This window comes from Saccostrea cucullata, unplaced genomic scaffold (genome assembly GCF_032062105.1).
Source record: "Saccostrea cucullata isolate Sc308-1 unplaced genomic scaffold, CSIRO_AGI_Scuc_v1 ctg1573, whole genome shotgun sequence".
NCBI classification, from domain to species: Eukaryota; Metazoa; Mollusca; class Bivalvia; order Ostreida; family Ostreidae; genus Saccostrea; species Saccostrea cuccullata.
In genome coordinates this window covers 3,200-24,667 of record NW_026939241.1, presented here as the reverse complement: position 1 = coordinate 24,667, position 21,468 = coordinate 3,200, and the positions used below count along the sequence as shown (strand labels likewise).

The 21,468-nt window shown below is 31.9% G+C and overlaps 1 protein-coding gene and 1 pseudogene across 1 annotated transcript; one reads left to right on the top strand and one right to left on the bottom strand.

Moving 5' to 3' along the window:
* Positions 1–537: 537 nt before the first annotated feature.
* LOC134252631 (uncharacterized) lies at positions 538–7,158 on the top strand. The gene is made up of 5 exons (XM_062735117.1): positions 538–1,042; positions 2,517–2,818; positions 3,079–3,300; positions 5,468–5,617; positions 6,342–7,158. The coding sequence occupies exons 1-5, from the start codon at positions 538–540 to the stop codon at positions 6,357–6,359; spliced, it is 1,197 nt and encodes a 398-aa protein (XP_062591101.1). The 3' UTR covers positions 6,360–7,158.
* A 5,049-nt stretch (positions 7,159–12,207) lies between these two features.
* Positions 12,208–17,900, bottom strand: LOC134252634 (cytochrome P450 1A1-like; annotated as a pseudogene).
* Positions 17,901–21,468: the final 3,568 nt, after the last annotated feature.

The following is a 21,468-nucleotide window of genomic DNA, read 5'->3' as shown; positions in this document are numbered from 1 at the left end:
TACAAAACGTGAAAATTGGGGCATATGGATAACTGTACAAATTTTTGTTTTCAAAGTGACATGTTTTCACGGTAACATTTAATCTTTAACACCTGTGCCAGAATATTTTATGGCTGTGTTATATTAACAATTACTTCCTTCTTCAATGTTTATCAAACAATGGAAAATATTTTTTCAAATGACTCTTTTGAGTTGATGGAATCCGATTACTTAACGAGTGACGAGGAGATACCACCTGATGCTCAAGATGTATTGCGTTGTACCTATTGTGAAATTGAAATTGCTTCTCACTTTTGTCGTACTTGTACCGATGAACTATGTCCATCCTGTAGAAACTTTCATGTAAAAAGCAAGGTCCCTTTCGGGCACGAAATAGTTACGATCAGAGAAAAGCATGAAGATGGGACAACAATTGAAAAATGCGTAATTCATGAAAATAGTATATATTTTGCATGTTGTATACAATGTAAACTACCTGTTTGTACAGAATGCATGAAGACAAAACATAACGGACATCCAATAGTTGATATTTCACAAATGTGGAATGAAGAAAAAGAGAAAGTTGAACGAAGTATCTCAAAACTAAAGGAAAGGATACCAACAGATGAATTTGCTTTATCTAGTGCTCAAGAAGGTATGATTCAAATTGGAAAATGGTTTGAAGAAAGAAGAGAGGAATATAAAAAAGAAGGCGAAATATTGAAGGGAAAAGTAGATCAACTTGTCATGAAAAATATAGAAAAGTCAAAAGAAGACGAAAGACAACAAAAGAGAATATTTGAAGAAATTGAAGAAGAAAATTACATTGCTTTCAGAGATTTAATCTCCAGATACGAAGATCAAATATCAAATGGTCGTCCTGCAGAACTGCTTGTATTCCTGAAGGGACACATACTAAATCCTGGGAAGACAGAAATATTTCCTAGGATCCAAGCATTAAACGTAACAGATGTTTGCACTTTAAATCTACAACATCAACCAGAATCAGCATGCAGTACAGAGAGTATCATTAAAATAAAGACCTCACCTCTAAACGAAATAGGTAAAACAAAACTTTTTTTTTCAAGAAAAATATATGAATGAATATTTTTTAAGGAGGGGTTCTTGTCTTGTTTCTAAGTATATGAAATATTCAATGTCTATTTACTTATATAATTGTAATATATAAAAATGTAAAAGTTTCAAAAGATCATATTTTTCTTCCCTTCTCAGTAATATACAATTTGAAGCAGCAATGGTTAAGTGAGTTTGAAATCAAAGAGGGGCTATATTTTTGGTGGAACGCTGGCGTAATAAACAATCTGCTTATCTGCCTCAGTTAATACTGAACAAGAAATTTAGTTTAAAATTTTAAACAATGACTTTTAAATTTTCTAATGTAGTTTATGGATCAATTGGTGCTAACGTCTAACAAACCATTTCGTGGTAGATCATTTGACCCATACAGAATAATGAATTATATCTTTTAAATAGAAGTCTAAATTAATGCCTGTGTAAACATGTGACCCATAAATTTTATGAAGGTCTTTTATATACATAATTTATTGACAGAGTGAAATTGCATAATTTTATTTTATTATGTGAATTATATTTTGAAAAAAAAGAATATAATTTTTTTGGCCAATACCCAGCTGCAGTAATTAGGTAATAAATTATTTTAGTACAAACCATTCATGATGCCAACTTTAAGAATTGATCAATTTGTAAATATACATGTACATGTTTATTATTTAGTCAATAAAATATATTGATATAACGATATCCAACAGTATTCAAGATCAAAAGTCCATAAAACAATAAAGAATAGGAGCATAGAAGACACGGACCTCCAAAACATCAGAAGTGGGATAAGATGAAATGGAGGAGTTGGCATCCCCTGTCGACCTGTCACACCCGCTGTGTGTTCCTTGTCATGATCGGGAAATATCGGGAAAATCCGTTGCAATTCAGTGAATAAATACTGGACAAACAAAAAGAATGAAAAACGTCAGTCAGCATAAGACTGAATGACAAACTGTATTTCCCAAAAGGTCATTGTATCAACCATAGAACTTACAACTATATCTTGCATGTTAAAAATAACTCGCATGTCGACATAAATAACTCGCATGTTAATATTTATAAGTCCCGTGTTGACATAAATATCTTGCATGTTAGCATAAATAACTTGCATGTTAACATATTTATATGCATATTGCATAAATGCATTTTAACACGAGTCGCATTTCAACATTTTTATGTTGCATCTTGCATGCATTCTGCTAAATACTTGCATTGATTATTAAATTTGCCAAAATTACAATTATATTCTTTAATAAGATTATAACTTGCATGTTAAAATAATTTTGTTGCATATGGACATAATTATCGTGCTTTTTGGCATATTTTTCTTGAATGTTGACAAAATTTACCTTGCATGTACGGGGTAGAAATACGCCACTATAAGAACGACTCTATATAAGTATCTATCTATCAAGAAATCTGCATATCACAATGAGATAAAAATCTTTTTTTAGAATGGACTAAAATCGTGTACCAAGATGACTATCAAAGACAATATCAGTGTAAGGGAAATACTCTAGTTGTCGTATGCATCGTCATCGGAACAAGCCATTCATGTGCTGCCCTGTCATTTCTACACGATTACAAAAGAGATCCGTTGAAAATTAATTATGTTTTTTCAATTGCAAATTCCGTACTACACATCAAGAAGGGTGAGGTTACATATGCAGAAGAGAAAGAGGAAATTGGAACATTCAAAGATAGGAATCGTTGGGAGGTTTTAAATTGTTCATTTTTGAAGGGAATGAAAATAACAGTAAGTCTCTCTCTCCAACTTTCTCTCCATCTCTCCCTCTATCTCTCTCTCTCGTCACTTGATATAATAAGTATGCAAGTAGGAATATTTGATATAGTTTTATATACTGTGTTTGTAAAGATTGAAGGCTCCAAAGCAGGTCTCTTTTAAATCTTTTAATTATGATGATGTTTTTCAATTTCTGTTAATATTGTCAGTACTTTAAGATATATTAGGGGACACGAACGATTTAATTGAAAATGGCGGCTTCTTGTTTCTAGCCTTCCTTGCTAAAACATTCTACAATGGAAACAAAGGACGGAAGCAAGATTCAGTTTTCAACATTTTACACAAAGATTGTTGACTTTTGGAGAAAGAGGGCTTTACACTCTTTAGAAGAAAGAAACACCACCATCACCGAAAACGACATTCTCTGGGTTCTGTCATTACCTCCTCCTTGGGATTCGACGTCTGAAAGGCTGCTTTTGGATTATTTAGACCGAGTAAGTTTGTAAAAATTTTAGTGGTGGAGTTAGTTTTTGTATTGTACAGTACAATGCAAATTTAGTCGCTTGGTGTTCCAGGAAAGGAATCCCCTACATGTGAATGTTCTACCATTGCAACATTTCGACCGACTTCAATACATTTTGCTTAAAATTTAATCTTATCAATATTTTATTTTATTTTTTTTAAGAAAGCAGTGCCACATCAATAACATTTAATGAGAATGACTGATAATGCGTAATTTATTAGACATGAATGTATAAGAGAATGAATATTATTGAAATATTTGGCGATAGACAACCGCAGAAAAAAAGTTACTTGCAGGTTCCGTTCTCCATCATTTCAAAATTTACTGTGGCGCATTACCTTCGCTAAGTTCTAATATTCGAGGTAATTTCGCGACTGAATTTTTTAAGGATGATCTATTTAGAGGAAAGGTTTGGAGGAAAAACGTTGAAGATGTGATTTCTGATTAAGACACATATTTCAGTGCAAAAAGCACATTTAATTTACTGTAGATCCAAGATAAGCACTGACCCACGGGCTATTTTTAGCCGGGCTTATTGCTCAAAGAGCAATTGCCGGCTTATGTGATCCTGTTCAAGGCAGGATGTTGACCCCATAGTCGCCATTTTAAAGTTACATGCAAAAATATAGTTCTTACTCTCAACCGCTTTTGAGATAATACAAACGCTAAATAAAGCAACAAAAATAAAACGAAGTTTTATCTATATAGAATAAACATTAGTAGTAATGACTTTGAAAACTTCATAAGTCAAAGAACATAGTTCATTAGCGCAAGGATTTTTGATAATCAGTGTTACCGTAGTTCTCTACACATACGAGGTAAAGCAGGAGAGGGAACCAGACTGGCCTGTTTGTTTACATTCATCTGCGGTTCCAGATTAATTCTGATTCTGACAAAATCGGACCGTGGTATTAGGATTGAAAAACTCACTGTCAGTGTCTTATCATTTATATTGATAGTTTTAAAATATTTTTTTCATCAGAATTTAAACGTGATTCATGTAAGAAATCCATTCTGCTCTGTAAATGAGCCCGGCTCTCTGTACTTCTGAGTACTTTGATTTGTTCCGATTTTAATTAAGCTGTGTGTATAGAAACCAAAAATATACATGACAAAAAAGTTTAAGACTTTAAATATCAGGATCCAACTTTGTTAATTGTTTCTTTTTATTCATGTGATCAGCGAGGTATGAAAGATAATTGATAGTACAATCCAGAAAATGGGCCCTAATTAGAGTAAATTTCATTTAAAGTTTAGAAATGCAAAATGAAAGACTATGGTGCTTAATCATTTTTATATTAAGGTCCATTGAGAACACTGACATAGTACATGTATATATCATATACATGTACCTAGTAGTGTATCAGCCCTGATACAGGCGTTTTGGACAAGGCGAGGCAGCGCTTCGGAAGTAGGGCTGTCTCGCCCTCAGGGCTGAGATATCTCTGTCTCCGCCCGTCGTCAAGGGGCCGTCTCGCCCTCAAATTTCGAATCATTATTTCTGTTTAATTTGTGTGAATTAAGAGTAAAATTCATATTTAAGTATTAAGGAGAAACATTATATATCGAAAAATTTAACCAGAATCTGTAAAAAATATCTATTCATACTGAGTATTAGAATTTTGAGAAAATTGTTTTTTAAAAATGCTCCAAATGATAGCATTTGTGACAAGAGAGGTAACTCTTGTTTACTTCTAGGACAGCAACAAACCATGTTTTGAAAAAAAATGACGTTTATTTGCCTTGATTGTAAGACAATACCCAGTTTTCATTTAATGTACCATTTTTAATTTGATATACAATTATGGACTGTTTAGAATTGAGACATCACCAATTATCAGGTCCGAGTAGGGTTGTCACCCGAGGGCGCTTATTCATATATTATAGTAAATATTTTCTAAAATGTTCTGTATAATGTCACAACTTATATTTTTCCATAGCATTTCAGCGTTGGTTCCCTTTTGTACATGTATATATTGTGATTACGTAAAATCAAATTTAGCATGTTACGGCCCCTGTGACAGAATGTTAGAATGCTTCGTATAATATATAAAAAAGACATATTCTATACATTTATAGGCATAAAATGTAATTAAAATTAAATATACAAATCAAAAGTTTTTAATTTTTTTACACAGGAAAAGTTAGAAAACTACTGCATACTTAGTAGTGAAACAGCTATTTTAAGATACTGTGAACGTGGTTCTTGCACAGTGAATATATTGAATGACATGAGACCTGTCCAGTTTTCCGAAGGAGAGAAAGAATTCTTTTCGTACAAAGTGAAGGTAACTTTTAAATATATTAAATATTCTGAATTCGTTAACTTTTATTTATGTTTAAAATTCAACCTCTTTTCAACCATCCCTATTAATCTATAGTTTCCTTGTCGATTAAAACTCCATATTGCGGAAATTTGAATAAAAATTAAAATCTGTCCGCTAAAACTTATTTATTTTTCTCTTAAAAATTTTCAGGATTTTTGATGAGAGTTTGTTTGTATCATCTGTTTTTAACAATGGTTATTTCCATTCATATGTCGATACGATATATCCCTATGAGTTTGAAATGCAAGATATTCCATGCTTTGACACATCTGTTTCATATTTAGATAATTTACTGGAAAAAGACGTTTATGGTAATCCAACAACCAAGCTTTATGATAAACGCGATGTCTTAACTTTTCAATCGTCAACTTCCCTTACTTATGTAGCAATAAACCTTCATCATTGGTTACGGAGTTTAAATCTCTCATTTAAATCTCACAAGAGCTTTACGTATGTACAATTTCTTTAAAGATGTAAATTATTGACAAACAAGTTGATGGAACAAGAATACCAGCAGTCTCCTTTAAAGACATAATCTTTGGAAATCTTTGGAGACAGATTCCATAGGTTGAGATACATATACGTGTATTACGATTTTACAATTGACAAATAATTCCGTTGAGGGTGGAGGGGTGATTTTCTTTATCTCAACATGCATCAAATGTTTTTTTTTTTTCTTTTCCAGTTGAATTTACAGACATAACGTCGTCCATCGTCTTAGAAACCCTTTCTGCTTCAACAATAAAAAAGACACGAGAAATGACACTGAGCCTCCGGTCCCTGGAAGGGGACTTTCTTGCAGAAATGAGTGAACAGTTACAGATGAATCGAGACGATTTAGACCATCTTATCGATGGGGAGACTTTCTTTGATAGCTTAAATCACAAATGTAGACTTGGCGAATCAGCACTTCAAAATTCTAGGCAAAGGATAAAATTTCATTTTGATAAAAAGGACGAAATTTTGGATAAATACAATTTCTCCAAATTTGTAAGCGACAATGGTCCACTTTTGTCGGAAACTAAACATTGGTTTGATGTTCCTTGTACAAAGCTTTTTTCATTATTACAGGATCTTAGCTTAAGACTTTCTGATGAAATCAATGAGTTCATGTTGGAAAATACTTTTGCATATATAATAGTCGTAGGGAAGTTTGCAGTCTGGCCCATTGTGCTTGAAAATTTACGCTGTCGCTTTTCTGACACGTGTATTTTAGCTCCGAATGATTTTCATTTACCTATAATTACAGCAGGGTCTATTATTCATGGTCACATGAAAAGAAACAATGATCTTGGGTAAACAGGGATGATTAACTGTTTGGCAAGACATAGAAACATAGATGTATAATGAATTCAAGTGTTTTCGATTATTTTTTAATGCGAACTAAAAGCACTGATTAGTATTCTCATTAAAAAATTGTTTTTTTTTCTGCATGGGATATGATTTATGATATGAGGATACTGTATTTGAAATCCAAATTGTTCATGAATTTTATGTTTGATATTTTTTCTTCACTTTTTCTTACTTGTATATTTATTGATGTTAAAACTTAATGGTAGCCCAAGGCTCTGTTTATTTTCTAAATTTATAACAGAAAACATATTATTGTTTTAAAAAAAATGTGTGATCCATAAAAAACAATTTCAAAAAAAAATTGGCTGGAATACATACTAGAATCAAGGAAAACTTGGCTAAAAATGCAGTTCACAAAAAGATTATAAAAGAGTAACAATATTGTTACAAGACACTGATGTGATAATGCGGTAAAATACAACATCAAACTTTATTGGAAAAAAGAGTGATGCATTAAAAGCGAATCCATAAAACATAAAAAAAGAATTAGGTTAAATACAAAATGGTGGGGGTTGAGTTGGAGGTGGTGATTGCTTTTTCACCCACAAAAATGTCAAGGCAGTACTGTGAGTAAACAAAGAAATATGTTAATAAGATGTTTTGCGCAGTAATCTGATTATATGGAAACAGCCTAAGAACTGTCATTCTTTCTATAATATAGAGATTGCGATCTTAAACTTGCATGCGTACAATAGTGCTTATAGTTTTACGTTTATGTAATTTGTCTGTTAATATTTCAATGGTGTGTAACATGCACTTGTACCCCTTACAGAAAATGCTTTAGTAAACAAAAGTTAACTATAGTTTACTATAGTAAAGTATAGTAAATCAAAGTTGCAAAGTTTTCACTATAGTAAATCAAAGTTGCAAAGTTTTCATTTTAGTAAATCAAAGTTCCAAAGTTTTTACAATCTAATGGTAAAGCAAAGTTTTCACTATAGTAAATCAAAGTTCCAAAGTCTTTACTATAGTAAACCTTAGTTCCAAAGTAATTACTATAATAACTCAGTGTTCCCATTTTTTTTTACATTAGTCATTCTTAGTTTCAAAGTTTTTACTATTCTTTATCAAAGTTTTTAATTTCTCTATCTGTTTTACAAATTATGTTTTTTTTAATTTTTTTTTAATTATTAGCTGTTTTAGAGGGTCAATAAAGATTGGTGACTACTTAAGGAATCACTGTCTAGTTTTGAGGGTATGCCAGGGCATCAACAATAGTGGGAAACATGGGATAATTTGCATAACGGGCGAATTTTACTATAAAAAAATAGTCCCAAAAACACGAAACAAATTTATTGATTATTTATAGTTACCGTAGTCAAACATCAACATTTATAAAATAAACAACAAAAGAATTTTAAATAATGATCAAAGTAATCTTGTTGACTTTAATTATATATGTGACCTAGATTTAGGTTGTCGGAAGCACGAACGTATATAGGCACTATATCACTTCTCCGCCGCCATATTAAGTGCAATGTTGCAGTTGATGAAACGGGAGCATGGCCAGGAAACCGATTTGTATGGATGTTGAAATAACAGAAGAAGTTGAGTTACTTAAGAAGTCGGATGGTAATGACTGACGGACGATGTCTGATTCAGATGATGGAGTACGTGCAGAACCATGTGGCAATGTCAATTTCTCCACGTGGCTGTTACGGAAGTGGAGTTCTTTTACTCTAAATTAAGCAAATGTTATTTCATAGCATATTATTTCCCCCTCGATAAATGAGATCCTTCTGCAAAACATTTAAATTGATTTGATTTAAGTAAAGACTGCTTATTTATCGGTAAAAGAGACAACCTTTACATTATTATATTAAAATATAAAGAATGAGAATTTTCAATTTTTTTTAAATACATTAAAAATCCTAAGTTTTCCCATATTTAATCAAATTTCAAAAACGTTCACTATAGTAAATCAAAGTTCAAAAGTTTTCACTATAGTAAACCAATGTTCAAAAGTTTTCACTATAGTAAACCAAAGTTCCAAAGTTTTGACTATGGATAATCAAAGTTCCGAAGTTTTCACCATAGCAAATAAAACTTACAAAGTTTTCTCTATAGTAAATCAAAGTTCCAATGTTTTTACTAAAATAAATAACACTTTTAAAGATTTCACTATAGTAAAGCCAAAGTTCCAAAAGTTTTGAATTTGGTACTATAGTTAAGGACCCTCTCAACACAAGTGCAATTTTTTTTGGACATTAAGAAAATATATTGTATAAAGGAGTTAATATTGAGCTTATTTATTCAATTTTCACAGAATGATGCGTGGCATTTCTCCCGGGAAAATGTTCAAAAACAGCACAGCATCACTGAATAGAAATCACTGTTAATTACACTGACAATGGAGAAAATTTAATTTATCTTGGCCTTTTAAAATGTTGAGAATACTAAAATTGATTATATAAATAAAGTAATACGCTGTAAATTTATATTTTTTAGAATTTATATCTAAGGGCAGATCACTCTAACTGCAGAAAAATACCTTAGAATCAGAACTCTTTAGTGTGCAGTGTAGAGAGGGTTCTTAAGTAAAGTAAACTATAGTTAACTATAGTTTACTTTAGTTTTCTTTTGTAAGGGACACCGCGATCGATAAATTTTAAGTTTGAGAAGAAACCTTATCATCACTAAATTTGATGACATAATACGCAAAATATTTAGGTCATTCCCCTTCTACACATGCCATTACACGTACATGTATGAACTCCCAAACTCTGTATTTGAAGAGGTACTCAGTTCTGCAACTCCACTGTACCACTGAATCCTTCACATATTCTTTATTATATAATCATGCCTTTGTGTACCTCCTATTTTATCTTTTGGTCGCACACTTACTGTGGGTTCTCCCTTTACAAAACTTGGATTTTGCCATTATGATCATATGTGAAGCCTGGCACCATTTTATGAACTCGGTGCTTAGAGTATCTCTGGGTTATTCAAACAAATACTTTCTTTGATTTATGACACAGTAATTGAAAAGCAGCTGTTTTAGAAGAAATACAAAACCTGCGTAAAGCGGGTTATGTAATTTTTTCAGTAATAACTGCAACCTTATTTTCCGTACTAGCAAACAGAGAAAGACATTTTTTGTTTATAATAACTTCTTCATGAAAACAAAATGATATGTAAAATATTGTATTATAGACGTGTTTGTCATTTCATGCATAACTGATGGAACAGGTTTTGTTAAAGAAATCTGACTTGTTTAGTGTCATTTACGGACTGATTAATGGAAATGGTCGATAATGGAACTAAAGGAAATAATATTCAGTAGATGTAAACATGGTAAATATTTAGTAATAAATGACTATTTGAATCTCAACATTTTGTTTACATTTGTGAAAACAAGAACAAGAACGCACCGAGAGTGGTCAGTTCACATCAATTTTAGGGAATTATTAACATTAACGATCAAATTTTTATAGAGGGAAGATCACTAGAGGTAAAATAACGATAGTTATTACCATTTAAATGCCAACATGATATATCCCAGTCATATTGAAATAAAAGATAGTAGATGGTCTGGTACATCTGTTTCATATCTGGATATTTTACATGCACTAGAAAAGGACCTTAATTAGGTTGGTTGTGTTAAATTCCGCTTTAATAGTTGTATATCACTAGTTTAGTAAGATTCCGCTAAATTTTCATCCGTAGTTACCCTCGATTTCATCAAACAACATGCTTGTAGTTACAGCACGTGATGATTAGTACAGTGAAGTGCCAAAATTGATGTAACTTTTCCCTGACGTCATTGTTTCTAGACAAACTTTCTTGCCTTTTCAAACCCCCATAAACCAAAAATCATAAAAGATACTTACATGATATTTTCAGTATTTAGTAATGTGGCCTTTAGTATAATATAAGTTTCTGATATAAGGAACAGATAGAGGGGACCAAATATTCATAACTTCAGAGATCAAATCGTCTTAAGATTTAATTGCTGGCAGTGGTTTTCTCAGTCGATTTTTTTAACGACGTTCGATCCTGATATTGAAGGTCTTTTGAACTTTTTTTGCCAAGTATATTTTTAGTTTCTATTTACATAGCTTAATTAAAATTCAAATAAAAAAATGGGGGTCTATATGTCTGTTTTGGCACTACAATACATTTAATATGACCTTCTTGCACTGAAATGTGTGTCTTAATTAAAAATTACCTCTTCGACGTTTTCCCTGCAATATTTTTACCCAATTCAAGCAAGAAAAAAAATTTAACTCCAAGTCTGTTTAAAAAAAGACACTTTAAACTTGTAACTAAGAAAAGTTTCAAATTACTTCGCATAATCAATTATTTGACCTTTCTGCACTAATAAAATGTGATTTTTCTGGCATTGAAAATTTAATACCAAAGAAAATTATTTCAAAGTCTTAAACTTTTTCTGAATTTACGTTATCTTGAATATTTAGAAAAGAACATCAAATGTGGGGGTATATGATGTTAATTTTCAGATATTACTTAAAAAGCGTCAATTTTACGTTAAATTGGCTCCATTTTTCCCGGGTTTTCAGAATATATTTACTATATTTGTCACACTTTGTTGATAGAATTCATAAGAAATAATTTAATAGATATTTCAGAACCAGCATGACACATTTTACTGCAAAAAACAGCTTTGTGTGCAACCAGATTGGAAAAATAGGAATCCAAAATAAAGAGTACTGTTATAGTTCAAAAGGGAAAACTGATGATTTTCGTCCAAAAAACCCTCCGCCACATTCCTTATATTTACATTTTACATTTTTGGAGGCAACTAAAATATACTCAATATTTGAATTTCTCGCAGTCCTATATAATTGCATTTTACTAACGTCGCTGCAGTCTCATTGTGACGTCACGTTAATGCACGTTTCTCCGTGTATATTTCTACGCGTGAGTATACACGAAAATGTTTTTCAAATCAATTTCACAGTAAGCTTACTAGAAAAACACAGCGAATGTAAATATTTCAACTTGAACGGAATTTAATCGCAGTTTTTTCATTGAATATAGTTCAATTTGCATTGTAGAATTCAGATTTAATGTTAGAATTTAGAAATGATGCAGAATTTTATAAATAAAGGACATGACCAAAATCCACTCAAAAACTCAGGATCGAACGTCCTTAAATTAGCCAGATATTTTCAATGAGGTCAGGTGACGACGATGGCCAGTCAAGACAATCTAAATTATTAGTTTCCAAGCCGTAGTCATTTGTGAGGCATGGCAGGGGCATTGTAATCCTGGAAAAAAATGACAAATTTCCAAAATGTTTTGCAATGACTGGCCATAGCTTTTCATCAAGGATCTCAATGTACTGCTCAGAGTTCATATTTCCAGTTATTGGAACTAATGTTCCCACTGCCAAATATGTAACTCATCCCCAAAACAAAGCGCTTAACTTAACATTACATGTTGACCAACACACTCTGGACGATACGCCTCATCCTGAGTTAGCCACACATACAGACGATTTTTATTTGATATTGCTATCTGAGTTTCATCTGAAAAAATCAATTTTCTCCTATAGTCATCAATTTTCTGATTTTTCATATGTTTACACCATTGAACACGGCGTTTTCAGTTCATTTCTGACATAGTGATTGTCTTCCTTACTTTGTGTCTGTGAATTCCATGAGAATGAAGTTTCCTACGAACAGTCCCTACAGAAACTTTGTGAGTAGTATATTGGTTAAAATTATCCACAATTTCACTCAAAGTCTGTCTTCTTCTTCACGGTCCGAATAAAAATTATGTCACCCCTCTCATCAATCAGACTCTTCCTACCTCTATTGCCCCGTGGGGATCCGGTTTATAATAGGTCCTCAGTACCCCCTTGCTTGTCGTAATGGGCGACTAAATGGGGCGGTCCTTCGGATGAGACCGTATAAACCGAGGCCCCATGTCACAGCAGATGTGGCACGATAAAGATCCCTCCCTGCTCAAAGGCCGTAAGTGCCGAGCATAGGCCTAAATTTACAGCCCCTCACCGGCAATGGTGACGTCTCCATATCATTGAAATATTCTGGAGAGGGACGTTAAACAGTATACAATCAATCAATCCTACCTCTATTGGAGCTCTTTTCCATACTTACCCCATTATTATATTTTTTCACAAGCCTAGAAATTGTAGATTTATTCACATAAAATATTTCTGCCAAATCACTTTGTTTTACACCACTTAGGTACAAATCTAAAGTCGTTTTTTTTTCTCTTCTGACATTTCTTGTCGTCTGCTCTACATTGTTTACAATGAAAACACTAGAGAGTTAAAACAAGGGAAGAAACTGAAACTAGGTGCAGGAGGAAATCATTCCCAGTATAATTTGTATCAACTCAGATTGTTTTTTTAAAGTGTGTTAATTTAGAATTACATCTCAAAATGCATAGAGAATAAAAACAATCATAAAAAACTTCGGGAAAAAAGTTGCATCGATTTTGGCACGTCACTGTACGTGTAAATGTATAGACATGGACAATAATTGACGTCCTTACATGTAATGAATTTTATAAAATTCTCAGACGCTGCGTTTAATAATTGGACATGTTTTAAAACTGTACCTTTTTAACATGGGCAGCAGTGATTTATGTATTTTTGAGCATAACTTCATTAATCTCACGTTCTCTCACAATTTGATGCTTGAAATAACTTTCAACCCGGAAAGAAGAGAACACGTTTATCAAATTTACAGTAGGATAGATGTATTTTGATTGCATGGTTACCGCTTCAGACACCAGTTGTGGCAAATGAAGCAAGTGGCCGAGGGGCCACATCGAAAATCCGTCGTCTATTCAATTCCACTGAAAAAAAAATAACAAGTGAAAGTCACTGGGAAGACTAGTAAATTTACTGTCCATACAATCACTACTTTAAAAGTAGTTTTACCAGGTATTGGGTAGATTTACTACTAATATTAGTAAATCTAAGAATTTCTAAGTAACTTTCACTAGGTATTTAAGTATCTTTACGACCATTACTCCACTTTTCACTATCTTGGCTAGTAAACAGAGTGATTACTAATCACGTAGAACGCTTTACTAGGCACACTAGTGAAATCAACTGGGTAATTCTCTCAGTGTCAGTGTATAAAGAATGGACTAACAATTAGTATGAAAATTTAAGTCGGCATTTGACTCAATGATAAATTGTATTTCCTGTCAAGGTCATTGTATCGACTATAGAACCATTGAACAAAGAACAATCAAGCATTATTATTTCAACTGGCCTTATGCCAGTAATTTGCTTTTTTATTCTCTTTGGCGTCTATTTTTCATCTATTTTCTAATATGATTTAGAGTGTAACAATTTTAAACATTACTTTAAATTCTGAAGTTTCAAATTTATCCACCAATTTTGTTTATCATAAATTTTATATTTCACTTGAAAAGCCTAAATTCACGAATATCCAACCAGGTTTAAAATTTCGAGTTTTTAGATTTTTTTTTTTCTTTGAATACTCAAAATTCATTTTTCCAAAACCAATTTTGGCATTTTAAACTTTAGTTTTTCATCTATGGTCTGTTCGGAAAGTTTACGCTTACCAATCTAAAATTCAGATTCATTTTCCTATATTGATTTTTTAAGATTTACTTCAATTTTCTAAATTTCAACTTTTAATATGTTTAAGATTTTTAGAAATGGAGAAATTTGATTTAGACACACATATTTTGATTAACCCAAGAACAATTATATTTTGATATCCTTAATATTAAATTCCAAACCCGGTTTGAAATTTGAAAGTATATCAAAATCGCCTTTTCCTAGCAAAATATTTTTTTTTAAGATATTTAGAATATCGAATAGATACAGAAATAAAATCAGGTTTGACATATTATATTTTGGATATTTGAAGTAAAATTATAACACCTAATGATGTTTGTTTTTGGTTTTTGTTTTTGTTTTGTTTTGTTTTTTTAATGCATAAATCAAAATTCTATTTTTTTTAAACAAAAAACGTTTTAAAAGTTGAAATTTAGAAGTTTGAATCAAATTTTAAAATATCAAAAGACGTTAAACGGTACAGAATTTTAGATTGTTTAGTGTATACCATCTGAACAAACGATAGTTTAAACATTCAAAAGTTTAGAATATCAAAATCGTTTTTGAAAATAATGATTGAAAACATAAAAAATTGAAACTTTAAAACCTGTCTGAGAATTTAAAATATAACGTTTTCGAGCTAAAATTAAGTCATTGTAGACCGCAAAACGGCCTTATAGAGAATGATCCTTTAATGTTTAATATATAAAATCAGTTTGAGCATTCGGAATTCAGAAATTTGAACTAATGTTTTAAAGGTGCATGGACACAGATTTGCAGTAAATGTTTTCGGTATAATATCATGACTTTTATATTTAATTAGCATTTCTCACAAAAATATATATATAAAATTATTTCATCTTAAAGTTATTGAAACTTCAAATTTTTGGATGGGTTTGATTGACACATCCTTGCTCTCTAACAAATTTTACTTCTATTCCTAATACTTAGGAAAACTGGCAATCTTGTCGTGTATTAATGAAAAATATTAAAACTTTAATCCAGAAAAATTATTATATTCAGAGTAAAAATGTTAAAAAGCAATATCCCTTTACAAGTATCATCAATCCGCGCTAAGTGTTGTATACAATGTTTAGAGAATGGATCACACCCGTGAAACATACACAGTTTTTGTAAACAGGGCACGAACTCTGTTACTAGATTATATTTTTAATATTTTTTTATTTATACACAACAAGGTTGCCACTTCTCTTAAGTATTAAGAATAAAATTAAAATTTGTGAAAGTGCAAGGATGTGTCAATCAAACCCGTCTAAAACTTGAAGATTTCATAACTTTTAGATGAAATAAGATTTTAAATATATTTTTGTGTGAAATGCTATTAAAATATATATGTCGTAATATTATACAGAAAATATTAACTTCAAATCGGTGTCCATGCACCTTTAAAATTTTAAAACTCAATTTATTTTATAAATTTGAATTGTCGAGTGTTATAATGTTATACAGACCAAAATTCCTTTTCATACATTGATTTCAAATTATTGCACAAGAAAGATATTAAATATTTAAGGTATGTGTACCCATAATTTTACACAGACCGTTATAACGTCTATCTGCAATTTTAAGTTTTTAGATAAGGGAATATCATATAAATTACGGTGTTTTTCTAATCTAAAAAAAATATATAGAAAAGTAGTACGATACAAGTCGTAAATGATACCTGATTCTGTTGTTTTTAATAAAAAAAAAATCTTATCAATATTTTATACTCATTTCTGCGTGGTTTATATCCCGAGAACAGCATCTATAGCATTGCGTCATACATATAATCCAGTAAGACCATTCCATCGAACTAGATATATGTCATTTCAAGGAAAGGTATGTATGTACCGTACATGAGATCAGATAACATTTATTTTATAATTCATAAAAAAATACACAAAGCTTAGTTGTGTAATTAAGTAAATGTTAATTCCTTATTATCAAGATTATTGATCACGAACATTTTTTTCAAACTATGAAGAAAATTATATGACATCCATGAATTCTTTAAAACAGTATTTTGACACAACTTGTACATTGAATGTTCTTTCCTGAGTTGCGCTTCGATAGAAATCGACACAAATAACTTATCTGTAAAACACCTCAGCTTGTGCTATCAGTTTGCCAATACACACTCGTCGTCCGGCGCTAATTGCCAGTACATTGTCAACGTTTTCTTTTATCAGACTTCCATCTTCATCCAGAAATCGATCAGGTTGAAACTCAGAAGGATTACCCCAGTAATTATCGCACATAGCCGAGAAAATGTTAAAGAAAACAACTGTTTCTTTTTCTATCTTATTATTGTTTATAATAACGTCGGTAGTCGTAATATGAGGCAATCTTAAGGGAACAAGTGGTGCTATTCTCATGATCTCTAAAATGACTGCCTCAGTATATGGTAAAATGCGACGATCCTTCACAGATATGATTTTGTTTCTTCCCATTTTTTCGTCTATTTCTTTTTGTATTTTTATCTGAGTATCTTGGTATTCAGCAAGATATAAGAAAATCCATCTTAAAGCAGTAGCAGTCGTCTCAAATCCACCTGCAAAAAAGTCTTGAAGTGTGTCAACCAGCTGACTCTTGGTCAATCCTACTTCGTTTGGCGTTTCTGTTATGTTGTACTTCAAGCAAGCGTTTAAGAAACCATCCATGGCATGGCGAGAATGACCCGGATGAAACGTTTTTATCATCTCTGCTCCATTTTCGTTTCGAGCTTTTCTAAAATTGTCAATAAAATTCAAAAACCTTTTGAAACGTCCTGGAAAGAAATATTTCAGCCATGGAAGATTATCAAAATAACTTCCAGCAGAAAACATTTCTAAGATTAAGGCTTGGTCTTTCATTATTTTCAAGAAGGCCGGATCATCTCGTATATTATTACCCTTACCGTAACAAAACTGGTAGATGATACTACCCGTAGCCGTGTATATTAAGTCTCTTGGGTTAAATGGTTCGCCTTTATGTTCCATAAAACTGGACACTAGTAAGCTGGACTCGTCTTGCATTATTTCTTCCAAATCAGAGTTATTAGTACTTCCAATTTCCCTTATAACGCTACTCGAAATTTTACGATGCAACAAGTATCTTTCATCAAAATTGCTAAAGGTGAGACCTTTCATGTCGTTCAAGCTTTTGATTGAAAATAATGGCGGTCGTGCGGCAAAACTATCTGAGTCATTAGTAAGAGTTGATTTTACGGTGCCTAGACCATTAATTAAAACGGTTAGCCAAGACCCAAATCGTAAAAGGAAGACATCTCCATACTTTTCCTGATACTCTTTGAACTTATTCAAAGGTCTTGACAGAAAGAAAAGGCAGGTGTCCGAACAACAGGGTTCCCCAAGGACCAGGTCATTTTAATTCTAAAAGCAGTTAATAAATTCTCTCGTCCAGTTGCCAAAGTATTTCATTAAAGTTTTTAAACGAAAATCTTAGTATGGAGTTGACTCAGAAAATACAAATCCGATACCTAAGAGCATACACTGAGTTCGTTCAATTTTCAAAACGAGGTATGTTACTGTTAGCTAAATTCATGTCACAGGTTTGAGTTTTCGTAAGTTTATGGTCCTCATTATGACCTTTGTTAGCAACCATAAAGGTAAGTTAAGCATCCCTCCTTCACACACACCTTAAAAAGATACTTTTAAAAATAAGAGTTTTATATACTTATTTTACCTGCTGAACAATTGTTCTTATTTTATTCAAATACATATAAAGAATTATCACAAATAACTGATTGACTAATACAGAAGCGATACTACAATGCTAGAACTAATAAAACAACTTGAATAATTGTATAATGAAGACAATGAATGAAGAGTGTATATTGAAGAATGATGATTACCTGTGTCCTGAGTTTACATTAGACAAAACAGACATCACTGCGTACTGCTGTTTCCCGATACAACGATTTCTTTTCTGGACACTCTAGTGCTTCATACAATGTTTTTATGGGAAAGGGCTGATATATGCTGAGCCTACTGCCCGATCTTATTTACTTATAAATCTGTTAAAAAATATAGTGTCAATAAATATTCTTTTTATTAATTGTAAGCCAAAAACTTTTATTTATCTTCAGGTGCACGAAACCAATTGTCACACAACCTCTTGACTGTACATTTTACCATAATTAACCCCATTGCATAAGACAGTAAAACTTCATATCGATTTATGTCAGCTTTTAGCTATATAACTAAATACGAGGGTCGTTCAAAAAATAAGTAGACTTTTTTCCTCATCGTCATATCATTATTACAAGATGGTAGATGAAAACATTATCGTGCATATGAACATTTATTTTGTCGAAGTGTGAAGTTTTATTTGATTAAATAGAACTCAAGCTAGCCAATTTTTAAAGCACCATGTTTTGTTACCACGGAACAGGGTTAACCAATATTGTAACCTCAAAAACAACGCCGAGAGAGTTTCTCAAAATTACTCTGCTTTTTAATTTCATACATGGTTTTTTTGCGTCATCTCCATTCATAAAAACGTATCTATAACACTTAACACCTAGTTTGCTGACAACTGTGCAAATAGCTTGAACAAAGTTGTCAGTGTTTTCGAATTCTTTACCGCGTACATGTAACTCGATTAGTTCCGCAACAGTGAAACGCACATCACGTTTAATGACGTTCCTCACTCTTTTGACAAGATTTTTAGCTAAAACCTGTTTCTTTGCAGACATTCCATCGTCCGATTCAAACTCGCTACCATTCAAAAATTTTATTTTCCATATTTATACAAATACACGGCTTATTTTCATATATTTCCTGCAGGCATGCTTATAAAAATTTCCTAAGATATGTCTTAAGACGTGTCTTAGGATATTTCTTAGGACATATCTTAGGCACATCTTAAGATACGTCTTGGGTTGTAAAACGAAAGCATCTTAGGATTATCCTAAGTTAAGATGTCGTAAATTCCATCTTAGGCATTTTTTTCTTCTTCATTTTTTTCTTTGTTGTACATGAAGCACTAAAAGAAGTCCCTATTTCAAGTTACCATCATATGTAGATGTAGGGGGGGGGAGTGTAAGCTCCCTTACTTTTATTAAATTTTGATCCGCTCGCATACTCGCTACGCTTAATTAGAGAAGTGAGTATGCGATCAAATCTAGCATCTAAAGCCATATGAGAATATACGTTTTGTATAACTATAAATGTAAAAAAAACTTTCAGTTTTGGAGACGATCAATGTTTTTATTTTCCATACTTATTAAAACATATCTGAGTCAGTTTTCCCTATTCCTTTTTTAAAAACATGATTGGATGCAAGACTAATTTTTTTAGTATGTTTCTAAATTCATTTAAACTATTATTTTCATCAATTTTTATTATATACATATATCTTTAGCAGTTTAGTCCATTTTATCTCAGTTTTGTGTAAAAAAAAAAAGTAATATAACATACAACTGTAGCTACTTGTGTACAATCTAGTTTACATTTAGCAGAATCAGAAAAGCGGAGCTTCATGACAATATACAAGTACATTTTTTTCATGGCTATTTGTATTATTGGATAAGTAACTTAGAAAAGATTTAAGGCATAAGTCATTTCTGGTCGTTGATCAAGTTCTCTCTCTATCTCTCTCTCTCTCTCTGGAAAAGGAAGAGGCAGTCACGCTTTTATGTATAAACTTTCTTTAATTATTGGGGGGGGGGGGGGGGGGGGTAGAGGCCAACTTTTTTCAATGTCAACTTCTTTCAGTACCAATTTCTTAGAATTCAATACTACATTTCCCTTATGTCAATTACAAATCGTTTATAGTGGGGGAACCAGCCTTTCAATGAATATTTCAAATAGATAAAGTAATGTTGGAAAAAAAAGTAGGGGGGGGGGGCTTCCCCCACCCCCGTTGCTACGTGCCTGTAATGAGTGCATTTTTATTAACTGTTCTCTCCATTTTCATGTGCACAGGTTTATGCAAATATTCATATGGTACAATGCTCATAAATTGATTGAGTTCATTAAAGAAATCATTGATTTACAACAAAAATTTGATTTATTTACACAAAAATCATTCTTTGTTGTTATCATGACCCCAACGCTTCTTAAAATCACCTAAGATATGACTTAAGACATGTCCGCAGTCGTCTTAAAGTTAGGACTAAAGTTAGGACTAAGATTAGGAAGTCTCCTAAGATAGGATAGCTTCGATGACCTCACTTAAGACTAGGATATGTCGTAAGACCGTCTTAAGATATGTCTTAGTCCTAAGATAGCTTCGTAAGTATGCCTGCTGGTTTGTACAGAATTTTTTAAGTTTGTTAAAGAAGTTTCCAGAATGCAAAGCAAAATGTATTGCTTCTTGCTGCTCCGTGACGTTCTCCAACGTCATGTTTTTTGCCATTTTTAATCAAGTCCATATAGGTTTAGAAACTGATATCTTTAAATGGAGCGGTATATTTCATTACCTGATAGCATCTTAAGTAATACAATAAGACCAAATTTAAACATGTAATTTAGATTTCGTTTCAGCTCAAAATCTGCAAAAAAAAAAATTTCAAAATGGCACGCCTGTTTTTTTTTTTGTTTTTTTTTGAAAAGTGATCTATCGTTCTTATACCTACGCTCATCATCATGTCTTATGCAAGATAAGCTATGATAAGCTATGAAGAAACAAAAATAAATCATCCGTCATTTTCACTCAACATGATCAGCATTTTTATCATTCAGGTGCTTTAAAGATGTTATATGTATTTTCATATAGAAGAAATATCCTATAATTTCCTACAATAAATGAATTGCGATAAATCTTAAGCACACTCTTGTGATTTTGTCAGACTTGAAAATTCATATCTTTCGTGAAGCACTACTTTGAAATTTTTCGAAAATATTTCATGCTGGAACGAACTTTCTTTACACCCCTTATTTAAATACATTTCAAAAAAGTTCATGTATTTTCAATTACTTTTCAA

Coding starts and splice junctions, on each gene's coding strand:
- LOC134252631 (XM_062735117.1), top strand. CDS start 538: ATGTGGAATGAAGAAAAAGAGAAAGTTGAACGAAGTATCTCAAAACTA. Junction 1,043..2,516: donor CTCACCTCTAAACGAAATAG/GTAAAACAAAAC, acceptor ATCTTTTTTTAG/AATGGACTAAAATCGTGTAC. Junction 2,819..3,078: donor TGAAGGGAATGAAAATAACA/GTAAGTCTCTCT, acceptor TCTTGTTTCTAG/CCTTCCTTGCTAAAACATTC.